The sequence below is a fragment of the Camelina sativa genome, chromosome 12, assembly GCF_000633955.1.
Source record: "Camelina sativa cultivar DH55 chromosome 12, Cs, whole genome shotgun sequence".
Lineage (NCBI taxonomy): Eukaryota > Viridiplantae > Streptophyta > Magnoliopsida > Brassicales > Brassicaceae > Camelina > Camelina sativa.
In genome coordinates, this window is record NC_025696.1 from 4,127,771 (window position 1) to 4,142,177 (window position 14,407).

At 38.7% G+C, this 14,407-nt stretch overlaps 3 protein-coding genes and 1 pseudogene across 5 annotated transcripts in view; 2 read left to right on the forward strand and 2 right to left on the reverse strand.

The window, feature by feature from the left end:
• Positions 1–1,544, forward strand: part of LOC104730031 (peptidyl-prolyl cis-trans isomerase CYP95-like) — a 7,335-nt gene extending 5,791 nt beyond the window's left edge. For all 3 annotated transcript variants that reach the window (XM_010449089.1, XM_010449090.1, XM_010449091.2), the window contains 3 exons: positions 41–758; positions 846–914; positions 1,055–1,544. In XM_010449089.1, the coding sequence (XP_010447391.1) occupies positions 41–758; positions 846–914; positions 1,055–1,352 (1,085 nt within the window). In that variant the 3' untranslated portion in view covers positions 1,353–1,544. The remainder of the gene's footprint in view (positions 1–40; positions 759–845; positions 915–1,054) is intronic.
• LOC104730032 (cellulose synthase A catalytic subunit 1 [UDP-forming]) lies at positions 1,942–7,814 on the forward strand. Its single transcript, XM_010449092.2, has 14 exons — positions 1,942–2,249; positions 2,841–3,036; positions 3,138–3,310; positions 3,488–3,602; positions 3,714–3,903; positions 4,061–4,327; positions 4,594–4,939; positions 5,020–5,157; positions 5,239–5,364; positions 5,512–5,724; positions 5,824–6,088; positions 6,163–6,359; positions 6,441–6,791; positions 6,892–7,814. Exons 1-14 carry the CDS (start codon positions 2,169–2,171, stop codon positions 7,477–7,479), a joined length of 3,246 nt encoding a protein of 1,081 aa, XP_010447394.1. The 5' UTR covers positions 1,942–2,168; the 3' UTR covers positions 7,480–7,814.
• On the reverse strand, positions 8,045–10,031 carry LOC104730033 (adenine nucleotide transporter BT1, chloroplastic/mitochondrial-like). The gene is made up of 3 exons (XM_010449093.2): positions 9,222–10,031; positions 8,859–9,020; positions 8,045–8,697 (listed from the first exon to the last, which is right to left on the reverse strand). Exons 1-3 carry the CDS (start codon positions 9,750–9,752, stop codon positions 8,218–8,220), a joined length of 1,173 nt encoding a protein of 390 aa, XP_010447395.1. The 5' UTR covers positions 9,753–10,031; the 3' UTR covers positions 8,045–8,217.
• LOC104730034 lies at positions 10,785–12,274 on the reverse strand (annotated as a pseudogene).

Sequence of the window (14,407 nt, forward strand, 5' to 3'; positions counted from 1 at the left end):
AGTGTTAGTAGAAGTCCGGTGCGGATGAAAAGGGGAAGAGATATTAGTAGAAGTCCGTCAAGGAGTATAAGCAGAAGTCCACTGAGGGTCCCCAAAAGGGTGATCAGCAGAAGTCCAGTGAGAGGTAGGATTGCCAGAAGCCACAGCAGGAGCCCTGTTAGATCTGCATCTCATGAGAGCCTTGGGAGGGTCCCACTTAGAAGAGTAGCAAGAAGATCACCTATCAGAACTCCAGCCCGATCTTCTAGAAGAAGCCTAAGCCGGAGTCCCATCCGGTTATCTAGAAGGAGCCCGAGCCATAGTCCTATTCGGTTATCTAGAAGAAGCTTAAGCCGGAGTCGCGTTCGATCACCTAGGAGATCAGTCAGCAGGAGTCCAGTTCGATCATCTAGGAAGAGTGTGAGCAGGAGTCCGGTTCGTTCATCCAGGAGAAGTATCAGCAGGAGTCCAGTACGATTATCTAGGAAGAGTTTGAGCAGGAGTCCTGTTCGATTGTCGAGGAGAAGTATTAGCAGGAGTCCTGTTAGAGGAAGAAGAAGAATTAGCAGAAGTCCAGTTCCGGCGAGGAGAAGGAGTGCACGGCCTAGATCTCCTCCTTCTGGTCGCAGAAGAAGTTTGTCAAGAAGTGCTTCTCCTGATGGGCGCATCAGGAGAGGGAGAGGATTTAGCCAGAGATTCTCATACGCCCGTAGATACCGAACTAGTCCATCTCCTGATCGATCTCCTTATCGCTTTAGTGATAGAGTTGACCGTGACAGGTGGATAGCCTGCACCCAATAGAACTCCCTTTTCTGTTTTACACCATTGTACTGAACCTTCTTCTTTTTATAATGTCTTCTCTGTAGATTTCGAAGTCACAGAAGGTTTTCACCAAGACGGTTTAGAAGCCCACTAAGAGGAAGAACACCTCCAAGGTACCTTACTTATCCTCTTTGGTACCTTTGTTTCAGTTTATCTTTAACATCTAAAAAGTCTCATGATTAGAAAACTAAATTTGGTGATCCAAATAAAATCAAAATTAGTTGTTGATTTCACTACTCGAAAATATTCTCAGGTATAGAAGAAGAAGCCGTTCTGTATCCCCTGGTCCCCGCTATCGCAGCCGGCGGTACAGCCGCAGCCCTATCCGTAGTCGTTCACCACCTTATAAAAAGAGAAGGTCACCATCTGCTAGCCGTAGCCCGAGTCCATCCATATCAAGATCAAAATCATATTCAAAATCTCCCATTGGGACGGGGAAAGCAAGATCAGTGTCAAGATCACCATCCAAGGCAAGGTCACCATCGAAGTCGGATTCGTCATCCTCGGATGGGAGCTCAGGTGGGCAAAAGCGACTAGTAGCCTATGATTAATGAATAAAAGGAACCTCGAGTGTTTGTTCTTTTTACTCAAGAAGAGATGTTAAAAGTAGTTTACTTGTGTTACATATATGCATTGTCTTCTGCGTGTGTGTTTTGTTTGATGATGCTCCAACATTGTTATATCTATATGTTGCCGACAAATGTTTTACTTCCATTATTCGTTACGGAGTTTGTTTTGGTTCAGTAATACTAGTAAACTTTGACATATTATTAGCATAATATTATTAGCAAATTCGCCCGTAACTTGTTAAGTAAACAATTAGAACCTAATCACACTACAAGCTAATTTTTGGTGAGCACCGACAGGTGATGGGAAAAAAAAAAAGAACAGGCTGTTACCAGAGCCGACAACGTGGCTTCTTCTATTTTTTTTTTGTTAATCCAACAATCATAATTTGTCTTGTACTAATCTGATTTTGCCACGTCACGTATTAAGCTGGCGCGTCTAGTGGGGGAAGCCAACGGTTCACTTCAAAAAGCAGAGAGAGATAACATAAATCGAGCCGAGCCGAGCTTAAACGGTGGGAGAGGAAGAGGCTACCGTCACCTTCTCTACTTGTCATTATTAAAATATTAATTAAAAGAGAAGAAAAAACACACTCTTGTGCGATTAAATAGGCAAATCAGGATTGTAGAAGAAGGCTTGAGATCAAAGATAGAGAGAGAGAGTGACACAGAGGAGAGTCTGTGAACATCTCTCTTTTTTTAGTAGATTGGGTTGTTGTTCGAAGATGCCGTATTGAATCGGTGTACGAATTTTTCCAATTGAATTTGTAATTTCTCATCTGTGTGTCGGTGGCTGCTGCTATGGAGCCCAGTTCCGGCTTGGTTGCTGGATCCTACCGGAGAAACGAGCTTGTTCGCATCCGACATGAATCTGACGGAGGGGTTCGTTGCTTTCTCCTTTTTCTTTAGTTTCTTCATCTGAGATCTCTCATCCAGATTTTTCTATTTCTAAATCTTGTCTCTTCTGGATCCAAAATTGGATCATCAATACTCAGATTCCGATCTTTTTTTTTTTTTTTTTTAATAACACTTAGATTTCGTTTTCACTTTTAGTGTAGTAGAGTTAGTTAGTGTCAGTTGATCCAGTGTCTGAAATTGGAAACTTTTCTGCTCCTTCTCCAATTCTGGTAGTGATCTATCAATTAAATGTCGCATCTGTTTTTATTTTTATTTTTATAAATCTCTTATGGAAAGTGTCGGTGGGTTCAGTTTAGGATTCTTTGAATTTAATTCGTCATCTTCGCTTAACTTTACTCCTTTATTAAGATTTAGCTCAACACTAGATCTCGTTAGTTTCTGCATGGGATGATATAATGCAATGACTGTGTCTTAATTCAGATCTGCTTTTGATTTTGGAGATGGTTCTTGTTTAATTGGGTTTTGATTTAGATCCATGCTGATCTGTTTTGGTAAATTTTTTTTTTTGAAATTCCGTAATGACTAACAATGATGCAATGTTTTGTCAAAGTGCAGACCAAACCTTTGAAGAATACCAATGGCCAGATTTGTCAGATCTGTGGTGATGATGTTGGACTAGCTGAAACTGGGGATGTTTTTGTCGCTTGTAATGAATGTGCTTTCCCTGTGTGTCGACCTTGTTATGAGTACGAGAGGAAAGATGGAACTCAGTATTGCCCGCAATGCAAGACTAGATACAGACGACACAGGGGTCAGTAGTCTTTATTTTTCTTTCCCGGCAATTGCAAAAATATGGATTTTCTGGTTTTGTTTCGTTGCCGATTTCTTGAACAACTTTTTGAAATGTTGCAGGGAGTACTCGTGTTGAAGGAGATGAAGATGAGGATGACGTTGATGATATCGAGAATGAGTTCAATTACGCCCAGGGAGCTAACAAGGCCAGACACCAACGCCATGGCGAAGAGTTTTCTTCCTCCTCTAGACATGAATCTCAACCAATTCCTCTTCTCACCCATGGCCATGCGGTAGGGACCTTCATTTTCGCTTTAGACTCTATAGAGTGATTTGTTATTAAAAAGAATTGTTAAATTGGATATTTTGACTTACTGTTCACTTTAATGTTAAATGTGATCAGAAAAGTTTCTAATATTGTTAGTTGTGTCTGTTTTTTAATAGATTGTTGACCTTTTTTCTATACACAGGTTTCTGGGGAGATTCGCACGCCTGATACACAATCCGTGCGAACTACATCAGGTCCTTTGGGTCCTTCTGACAGGAATGCTATTTCATCTCCATATATTGACCCACGTCAACCTGGTATTCATCTATTTTTATCTTTGTGCACTTGGTTTTGATGTGATTCCTATACATTTTTACAACGTTTATATTTTGTGTACTGTAAGTTATTAATTCCGGTAAAAATTGCAGTCCCTGTAAGAATTGTGGATCCGTCAAAAGACTTAAACTCTTATGGGCTTGGAAATGTTGACTGGAAAGAAAGAGTTGAAGGCTGGAAGCTGAAGCAGGAGAAGAGTATGTTACAGATGACTGGTAAATACCATGAAGGGAAAGGAGGAGAAATCGAAGGCACTGGTTCCAATGGCGAAGAACTCCAAATGTAAGTTGAAGTTCTACTAGACCACAAACTTCGTTCTCCAACTCATAAAGTTCTTGTCCGTGATGCTAATGACCAGTCGTGATTTATGATTTTGTCTTGATTCATATTTGAGTTTTTTTGGTTTCCTAATACTCAATTATGGTTCTCGTACATACAGGGCTGATGATAAACGGCTTCCTATGAGCCGTGTCGTGCCTATCCCATCTTCTCGTCTAACCCCTTACCGGGTTGTTATCATTCTCCGGCTTATCATCTTGTGTTTCTTCTTGCAATATCGTACAACTCACCCTGTGAAAAATGCATATCCTTTGTGGTTGACCTCTGTTATCTGTGAGATCTGGTTTGCATTTTCTTGGCTTCTTGATCAGTTTCCCAAATGGTGCCCCATTAACAGGGAGACATATCTTGACCGTCTCGCTATAAGGTTGGTCTCCCACTCTTATCTCTCTCTTTTTTGTACTAACTTGATATCTTGACTTTTCCCTGTAAATTTAATTTCATTTTAGACAATGGTATACATATATGTATATCTTTTAGAAAGGTTGTGACTGTAAATCTTGAATTACTGAAAATGTTAAGTTTCGGACTAAATTCTGATAGAAGCATGTCAAATGAAGTTCCTACTGAGAATAAAGCTTATATAGCATACTGATTGTATTTGATGGTTTAATTTTGGTGTTCTAATTGTAGATATGATCGAGATGGTGAACCATCACAGCTCGTCCCTGTTGATGTATTTGTTAGTACAGTGGACCCATTGAAAGAGCCTCCCCTTGTTACAGCGAACACAGTTCTCTCGATTCTTGCCGTGGACTATCCGGTAGATAAAGTGGCTTGTTATGTTTCAGATGATGGTGCTGCTATGCTTTCCTTCGAATCCTTATCTGAAACCGCTGAGTTCGCAAAGAAATGGGTACCATTTTGCAAGAAATTCAACATTGAACCTAGGGCCCCTGAATTTTATTTTGCCCAGAAGATAGATTACTTGAAGGACAAGATCCAACCTTCTTTTGTTAAAGAGAGACGAGCTATGAAGGTCAGTTGAAAAGTCCACATGCTTCTCATCCGTTCGACAAACTAGAGTTTACTTACTTTTTCCTTGGTTTGTATTGACAGAGAGAGTATGAAGAGTTTAAGGTGAGGATAAATGCTCTTGTTGCCAAAGCACAGAAAATCCCTGAAGAAGGCTGGACAATGCAGGATGGTACTCCTTGGCCTGGTAACAACACTAGAGATCATCCTGGAATGATTCAGGTACAGTGAGGCAATCCCTAAACTATTTGAGCGTGAGTAACGAAAAAGCAACAACTTTACATTGTTTTGTTTCAAATTCAGGTGTTCTTAGGCCATAGTGGGGGTCTGGATACTGATGGAAATGAGCTGCCTAGACTCATCTATGTTTCTCGTGAAAAGCGGCCTGGATTTCAACACCACAAAAAAGCTGGAGCTATGAATGCTTTGGTTTGTTAACTTTCAAAATCCTATTTTGTCCTCGATTTTATTCTTGTTCGCTACCTAGGAAATTTTCTCGTTGTCTAGCTGTTGTGTCAGTGTATTTTTTCTAGTAAATATGTCCTCTACTAATCCAGCATCTCTTTACATTGACAGATTCGTGTTTCTGCTGTTCTTACCAATGGAGCATATCTTTTGAACGTGGATTGTGATCATTACTTCAACAACAGCAAGGCTATTAGAGAAGCTATGTGTTTCATGATGGACCCTGCTATTGGTAAGAAGTGCTGCTATGTCCAGTTCCCACAACGTTTCGACGGTATTGATTTCCACGATCGATATGCCAATAGGAATATTGTCTTCTTTGATGTGAGTGTCACTCCCCCATTCCTATACACTGTCTCATATTTTTGTAGGATTTACTCGTTTCTGCTGTGGGCTGACTTGGATATTTGTCATCTTGGGCAGATTAACATGAAGGGGTTGGATGGTATCCAAGGTCCAGTATATGTGGGTACCGGTACTTGTTTTAATAGACAGGCTCTATATGGGTATGATCCTGTTTTGACGGAGGAAGATCTAGAACCAAATATCATTGTGAAGAGCTGTTGCGGCTCAAGGACGAAAGGAAAGAGAAACAAGAAGTCTAACTATGAAAAGAAGAGAGGCATCAACAGAAGTGACTCCAATGCTCCACTTTTCAATATGGAAGACATCGATGAGGGCTTTGAAGGTTTGAATGAGCTTACAGTGTAATAACATCACTTCTTCATGTGATGTAAAATCTTACAATCCTTGTTTATGCAGGTTATGATGATGAGAGGTCTATTCTAATGTCCCAGAAGAGTGTAGAGAAGCGTTTTGGTCAGTCGCCGGTATTTATTGCAGCAACCTTCATGGAACAAGGCGGCATTCCACCAACAACTAATCCTGCTACTCTTCTGAAGGAGGCTATTCATGTTATAAGTTGTGGTTACGAGGACAAGACTGAATGGGGAAAAGAGGTCAGTTTTCAAATGCAGCGACAGACTTCTTATGTTCTCTTTCTTACCTGTTTGATGACATCTTATTTGAACTTTTGATAGATTGGTTGGATCTATGGTTCCGTTACGGAAGATATTCTTACTGGGTTCAAGATGCATGCCCGCGGTTGGATATCAGTCTACTGCAATCCTCCACGCCCTGCGTTCAAGGGATCTGCACCAATCAATCTTTCTGATCGTTTGAACCAAGTTCTTCGATGGGCATTGGGATCTATCGAGATTCTTCTTAGCAGACATTGTCCTATCTGGTATGGCTACCATGGAAGGTTGAGACTTTTGGAGAGGATAGCTTACATTAACACCATCGTCTACCCTATTACATCCCTCCCTCTTATCGCGTATTGTATCCTTCCCGCTTTTTGCCTTATCACCGACAGATTCATCATACCCGAGGTACGTAAAACTGACCACACTGCCTATTTTCTAATATTGTGAATGTATATTTTCAATCTTCATCGTCTCGTTATTTAAAGCTATAATAACATTGTTGCAGATAAGTAACTACGCGAGTATTTGGTTTATTCTACTCTTTATCTCAATTGCTGTGACTGGAATTCTGGAGCTGAGATGGAGCGGTGTGAGCATTGAGGATTGGTGGAGGAACGAGCAGTTTTGGGTCATCGGTGGCACATCCGCCCATCTTTTTGCAGTCTTCCAAGGTCTACTTAAGGTTCTTGCTGGTATCGACACCAACTTCACTGTCACATCCAAAGCATCAGACGAAGATGGGGATTTCGCAGAGCTCTACATCTTCAAATGGACAGCTCTTATCATTCCACCAACCACCGTCCTACTTGTGAACCTCATAGGCATTGTGGCTGGTGTCTCTTATGCTGTAAACAGCGGGTACCAATCGTGGGGTCCCCTTTTCGGGAAGCTCTTCTTCGCCTTATGGGTTATTGCCCATCTCTACCCTTTCTTGAAAGGTCTGTTGGGAAGACAGAACCGAACACCAACCATCGTCATTGTCTGGTCTGTTCTTCTTGCCTCCATTTTCTCGTTGCTTTGGGTCAGGATCAATCCCTTTGTCGACGCCAATCCCAATGCCAACAACTTCAACGGCAAAGGAGGTGTCTTTTAGACCCTTATTTATATACGTGTGTGTGTGCATATATCGAAAACGTGCAAAGGAACATTCCAAAACCCAGTGAACCAGGCTGTTGTGGTGATTCCATATCTAAGTTTAGCTTTATCTGAATAGCCAGAGAGTTGTAGAATTGTTCCTACACTGTTGTGATGATTTATAACTTTCGCAGTGGGGAAAAAGATGTGGAAAACCAAATGATACATAGTCTACAAAAGTTCGTTATTTTTTTGTTATATTTATTTTATTTAAAGCTTGTTAGACTCGCACTTCTGTAATGTTGGAACTTTGTTGTTGTCCCAATGGAATTGGAGTTTTTATTTGTCTAGAAATTTGGAGTTTATATACTAAGCTTTTCACTTCAATACAAAAGGTTCAGTCCAAGAGTTTATATGTTAGATAATGTAACTTACTACACTGAGATTGTACTAGAGAAGTCTGCAAGATGAACTGATAGTTGCTTCATAGGACCTGAGCAAGTTCTTGAGGGCTCTGTTTGTCTGAGGGATAATCAAAGTTTTTGTGTGAACTCTTATTAGCTTATCTGAATCAGAATCAAATCAATCAAGAATCCAAAACATAAAAGCAAAGAATGCATCTTTATAATCCCCTCAACATTAGTTTTTGAAATCTCAAGTGGTATAAATTTAAAACTATGAACCCAATAAGTATCCACAATGTGTTTCTGTGATCAACCCCTAAAGTTTGCCATGCGAGTCCATGTAACTTCCAAAATCAGGCTTCTGCTTCTTGGTTGTGCTCGACAAGTATCTTCTTGCAAGCTTCATAACACATAAAAGAGATTCCAGCAGCAGGAACCAACTTCAAGCAACTTGGTCCAAGCCCTTTGTACCAACCGAGAATACCTTCATGCTCAAGTATGGTCACCAGAGCGTGCAACATGTTCTTGTACACAACTCTCCCGCTAACTGCTCCCACCTGCATATGCTTCCGGGCCACTTCAAGAGGGAAAGTCGCAGTGCTCGATAGTGCACCCGCTAAAGAACCTATCAAAAGAGTCTCAATGTTTCCAATCCTCTCCTGCTTTGAAAAACTCCGGTATGCTTTTCTTAAGGAATCATACGCAAAGTAATTTGTAGCTGCATATGGAACAACTCCAATAAGGCTAGGAGCAAGACCCCTGTAAAGTTCTGTGGGTCCTTCCTCGCGTATGATTTTAACAAATGCATCAAGAATCCCCTTGTAAACTCCTCTCTGCAAAAAATTTTGGAAGACCCATTACTCAGCAATAACCGCTATTTCAATGAACTATTCTTGTCAAAACGAACTTTACATGCTCTATGATCCTTAACTATCTCTCACATAACACAGTTTAGTGGATCATTGTTCATATATAGACATTTTGAGGAGCAAACCTGAATAGTAAGGCGAGTCTTGACTAGTTCGAGAGGGTATGTCAAGAGAGTTTGGCTAACTCCAGCACAAGCACCGGCGAGTAATGAAGCTGGAATTGGGATCTTCGATTCCTCACCATGTTCTGGTGACAATTTCTTGTTTACAGTCTCGAATACAAAAAGCTACACATACAAGAATTGCAAATATTTTGAAAGTTCAGTTTTTTTTTCACAGTTTCAACCAAGACAAGACTTTTCACAGATAAAAGAAGTCAACCAATATATATTAGTATAAGAAGTCAGAAACTTGCTCAATCTAAATCTCAATTCCTAAACAAAGAGACATATATATATATATATTGGTTTGATTATGAATTTTGGTACCTCAACGGCTCGAGCAGGTGCAACACGAATGACATTAACCAAATTGCCTCTAAAAAGACCAGTCCAACCTTCATGTTTCATGATTTCACCAAACACTTCAGAGCTCGAGTTTCCACCACTTCCCACCATTAGATGAGTCCTGATTGTCTCCAACGGCGCAACCACAGTTCTAGATACAGCTCCAGCCACGGCTCCGCTCAATAGCCGCCGCAACGAAGGATTAGCGATCTTTATCTTCAGCTTCAGCCCACCTTTCTTCTTCTTCTTACCATTAACTTCTTCTTCCACCTCCACATCTTTCCCCGGCATATACTTGGTGTAGAGATCATTGAGCTGGGTAGAGAAGCTGTTGTTGGAAGGATCAGAAGACGAGAGGGATGCGAATGGATTAGTTTGATTAACGCTAGCGAATAACCCACCAATTGGGAGGTGATTTGAGCTGTTGCTTGGGGTCGAATCGAATCCTAAATCGGAAACTGAGAAAAAACCATTCCTTGAGTCGTCGAACAACTGGATTCCGGTTTTCCCCATGTCCCTCACCCAATTTAGTGATTAACTAAAACCGTAGAAAAGGAGGAAACTTTGTTGGAAAAAGTGGAAATTTCGAAGATGGGTGTTGTGCCGAGACTGAGAGAGAGAGAGATTCGAATCTGTTACTGTTATGTCTCTCTCAGACTCGGTCAATGGGTCGTCTCTTTCGCTGAGATTTTAGGGTTTAAACCAGTCTGCTGCTATTTTTTTTTTTTTTTGTGTTGTTGCTCTTTTTGGGTGGGTAGGTAGATGAGTCAGCCAGTGGGTGGGACGGAGACTGCGTTTAGGTTTTCAGATAATTAAAAAACTATATATATATACTGCTAACTTTTATTCTTATTTTTAAATTTTGATATGATATTAATATTTCTTGTAATCTCGAATTGGGAAGTGCAAATCCACGAGATAATTGCCGACAAGAAAGTGTAAGAGCCCCGTAGAAGTAAGTGTTGCTCGGTTTTGTAGTTTTTCACATGTAATAAACAAAAAAAACCTTAACCGAAACTCAATCGATCTGAATTAAAAAGTCAAATAATTCGATTTAAAGATATACTGTATTTTTTGATATGATATTAGTATTTCTAAAATAGACTAGCTTCGAAAGCTTAAAATAATTTGTAACTTTTGCACCCATTCAAAATCAGGTAAAGATCAAAAAGAAGAAACAAAACAAATTAAACTCCAGTTGACAAGATAAAAATAACTTTGATACTCTTTGGATGTGGTGAAAAGTGAGCAAAGGATTTGTTTGGCGGAAATGAAAAGTTTACTTGGCCATTCCTATATTATACTGTTTCTTATTAGAGAGTCTGTCTGCAGTTAAGACTTGAACGAAATATAAAGAAGTGCCTAAATGTTAGCAAAGGTAAAGAATTGATTTTAAAGCAGAACTGATTATAAAACTCCTACCTCCTTATTATGATGCACGGATAAATAAGCCTACTACTACTACAAACAAATAATGGAAGAGAATGAGCTTGTGGATACAAAATACATACACATCTTTGCAGAATTCAAATATGACCCTTCTGATATGTGTATAACTCCATAGAACACAAAAATCCCGGTGGTACATTGTAATTTTTAAAGCATCATGTAATTATATTAGCCATAACTTAAAAGTTAAAACAACTACAATTCATAAAAACAGAGAATGGCAAAGACGAAGATGATCATACCTAACGCAAAACAGTGAAACCAAAAGAGATGCGCAAAATCCTGCTGAAAAATTCCCTCCAAAGCTACCAAAATCATCCTAACCCTTGAACTTATCCCTCAGAATCCCACACATTCTTCAGATTCACAATCCTATGATCATCATCCATTCTCATCAATCAAATCAATCATCAGTTTCATTCCGTTTAGCAGCACCTTCACTTTCCCTCACTTCCAAAAGCTTCCCAGCAGCCTCTTCATCACTTTGCTGAACCTTCTTCAAAGCATCCTCAGCCTTAGCAGCCTGCAACTTACAGTGATTGTAATAGGCAACACCCAAGAAGGCAAGCCCGTAGCCAAACAGATTGATAGGAGTGACAGTATCTTTAATCACAGACCAAGAGAAAGCAATCAAAAGCCAATCTTTAACCACACCAGCAACATTCATGGTCAAAGCAGAGGTCTTCCCAACCAAAAGGAACACAGCAAGGTTCAAAGCAAACGCACACACAGAGTTAGTTCCAAAAACCACGAAATCGAAGTGGAAGCTCGACGTCTCTCTTAAAACAGGGAGCTCAACGAAGATCCATGGGAAAAACAAGAACACCAAACAACAAGGAGCAACGTAGTACAAAGAAGTGACTGGATTAAGTTTGATATCTTTAGAACTAAGCAAGATCTGTATCAGAACCAACCTCGTCGCCTCAACAGCTACAGCACCGAGCTGAAGCATAACTCCCCAAGTATCGAACTTTGCTTCACCGTAAGCAGCAATGGCGACACCGAAAGAGATGGAGAGCATGTTTGTCATCGTCTCCGATTTGAAAGACTCTTTCTTTAAGAGTACCCCGATTGAGTAAACAGCGAAAGGCATCAGAGCTTTGAGCATCTGAATGAAGAGCTGAATTTGAGAGCCAGAGAGAGAGAGAGTACAAAGCACCGATGGGTACAACAGATCTGATGTAAGTCTCTCGCGTCATTGTTTTAACTGGCTCAACGACTTTGAAGACTTTGATGAGGATGACGGCGAGGGAAGAGCAAAACGCCATGTGGATCATGGTGAGCGTGATCGGGAATGGCCAGTTGTAGAGCTTCTTGTCGAGGATGTATTTGTTGTAGACGATGACGGAGAAGCTGAGGAAGATCCAGATTGATACGTAGGTGTAGGAGAGGATGATCTTCTTGATGACACCATCGCTTAGCGCACCGCCTTTTCCCATGGTGCCGGAGACGGAGGAGGAGGTGATGCGCAGGATAGCAAAAAAGGGCTCTCAGTGTTTGTGTTGGTTATAAGAAGAGAGACTTTACAGTCAATATTAATGGGTTTGGTTGGGTCTGACTAAATGGTAAGCGAAGCGAGAGGGTTAGGCGTGACTACGCTTCTGCCTAATTGCCTACCTAAGAGAGGATTTTATATTTAAGAATATATTGACAAAAAAAATTATACTAGAATCTATTGGTATTCAATATATTAATTTAAGCCGACAAAAAAAAATATATATATTAATTTAATAAATTGTAGTGTTATTCAATATTATTATTGTTTTAATGATAATATGATTTGATTAGAATTTAATATAAATCAAAAGGAAAAAATGTGTGATTTTGATTAAATTTGTCAAATACTCTAAAATCTACTATCATTTTCTCTCTTATTTAATTCTTTTAAATTCAGTCATGGGTGGATATGATGTGCTTTAATTAGTTTACTGTATTACTTACTAGTCAACTAGGTTCGGACCCGCACTTGATTTCAAAAACTAAGTTCGCTATCATGTTTATAATATAGTATTACATATTTATGGAGTTATGTTTGTAATTTTTTTTAAGAACATTTTTTATTTGTTTTTAATTCGGATTAGAAAAAATTTTATCAAATTTGTTTTTGTTATTTATAATGACACCTATATTAAAAAAATATGGTATGTTTATTTCGAGACAGCAAATAGTAAGAGAAATGTGGTGTATCATATGCAATATTTGATATTTTAAAGTTGAAATTAAGATTTTGATCCAATTTTATAATCTCGTCTCATTATCTTTATTTTCTGGTCATGTTTTTATAATTTGATTTACTCGTTGTCATCTCGTAACCAATCGTTCTTTAGTTACCATAAAATTTGGATTGATATGGCAATAGACCTGAATTAAATGTCAATTGGATTTTTTGACAGGTTAATTTTTTATCAAACCAAACCCGTGAAGTGTCAAATAAGCAAAAATCATTAGAAAAATAAAAACTTCCCAAACCGGGTGATGTAAATTTTCAAGTGGGTCAATTTCGTCTCGGTAAGCTAGTTGATGAACTAACTATCCAAATTATTTGATTTTCTCCCGTCACCCAAAATTCTCTTATCGTAATTTACCATAATAGTTTAGATAACGTTTTCTGTTTTCCGAATTACCAGTTTCCATTTCGTACCCATTTTCTTGTCCAAATATTTATAATAAATATGTCAATGAAAATTTTCAAATATATTACCAACCCATCCCATCTTATATATATTTCTCTCAAGCAATGCTTTTAAACCCTGACCAGACCGGCTAGGCAGAGCGGTTTAACCGCGACCTGGTTGGTGTTCCAGTCTGGTGATATACGTAAAACACATCAAAAACAGAAAAAAACGTTTAAGATCCAAAAACCATGGTTAAACTGGTGAGCTGGTTAAACTGGATCAACACATCTTTGGAACCCAATTTTTATGCTAACGTGAAACTGTTATTTATTGGACAAAGTATCTAGTTCTTTTTTTTTCATATAATCTGATGTGGGACTCTACATAACATTTCTAAAATCAAGGGTAGTTTTGTTTTTTGTCTCTTTTTTCTCCTATTATGCGTGTCTAAATGTTTGTCTAATCAAAAAGAAAATCATATTTTTCAACATGAATCCAGAATTCTCATTAAATATTTGAAGTATAACTGATCCATGTATGCTACAGTTAAAAGTAAATGAACCTCTTCTTGAAAATTCAATTAAACATTATTCAATTAGCCGATTCATACTTCATAGTATATGTTTGATCCATGTATGCTCCATGAAGCATAAATGATCCATGTATGCTTATAATTTATAATGATTATGGGTCCAACATGCCCTTTTTTTAAAGAAATTGAATGGAATGTGTTGTTCCTTGTTTTTGTTACCATTTAGAAGTAATTTATTTTTTGAATTTTAACATGTGGCCCCTACACTATTCCTACTTGTCTTTTTTTTCAAGAAACGTAAAAGAAATTTGTTCATTTTCAAATTTTATAAGGAATAGATTTTCCTATTCATTCATGTTTTATCATTTTTTCTTTTCTGGATCGTTCTTTTTTATTCTTATTCCTCCTCGTTATTTTTGTTCCTTGGTAGATTATCAATCGGAGCCTATGAATTTTTATTTTCAATGGATCGTAGAGATTAATACTTCTTTGGCTTTTAGAATTTCTAAGGAGCATAATTTTTTTTTCTTTTTTTTTTTTTTTTAACTTGGTGGTTAGTTTTTTTTTTTTTT

Bases quoted from the DNA above. Each gene is read 5' to 3' on its own strand.
- LOC104730032 (XM_010449092.2), top strand. From the start codon at position 2,169: ATGGAGCCCAGTTCCGGCTTGGTTGCTGGATCCTACCGGAGAAACGAG. The intron at 3,311-3,487 runs GTAGGGACCTTC...TTCTATACACAG, and splicing joins TTCTCACCCATGGCCATGCG to GTTTCTGGGGAGATTCGCAC. The intron at 4,940-5,019 runs GTCAGTTGAAAA...TTGTATTGACAG, and splicing joins AAGAGAGACGAGCTATGAAG to AGAGAGTATGAAGAGTTTAA.
- LOC104730033 (XM_010449093.2), bottom strand. From the start codon at position 9,752: ATGGGGAAAACCGGAATCCAGTTGTTCGACGACTCAAGGAATGGTTTT. The intron at 9,021-9,221 runs GTACCAAAATTC...TTGTATGTGTAG, and splicing joins CACCTGCTCGAGCCGTTGAG to CTTTTTGTATTCGAGACTGT. The intron at 8,698-8,858 runs GTTTGCTCCTCA...AATTTTTTGCAG, and splicing joins AGACTCGCCTTACTATTCAG to AGAGGAGTTTACAAGGGGAT.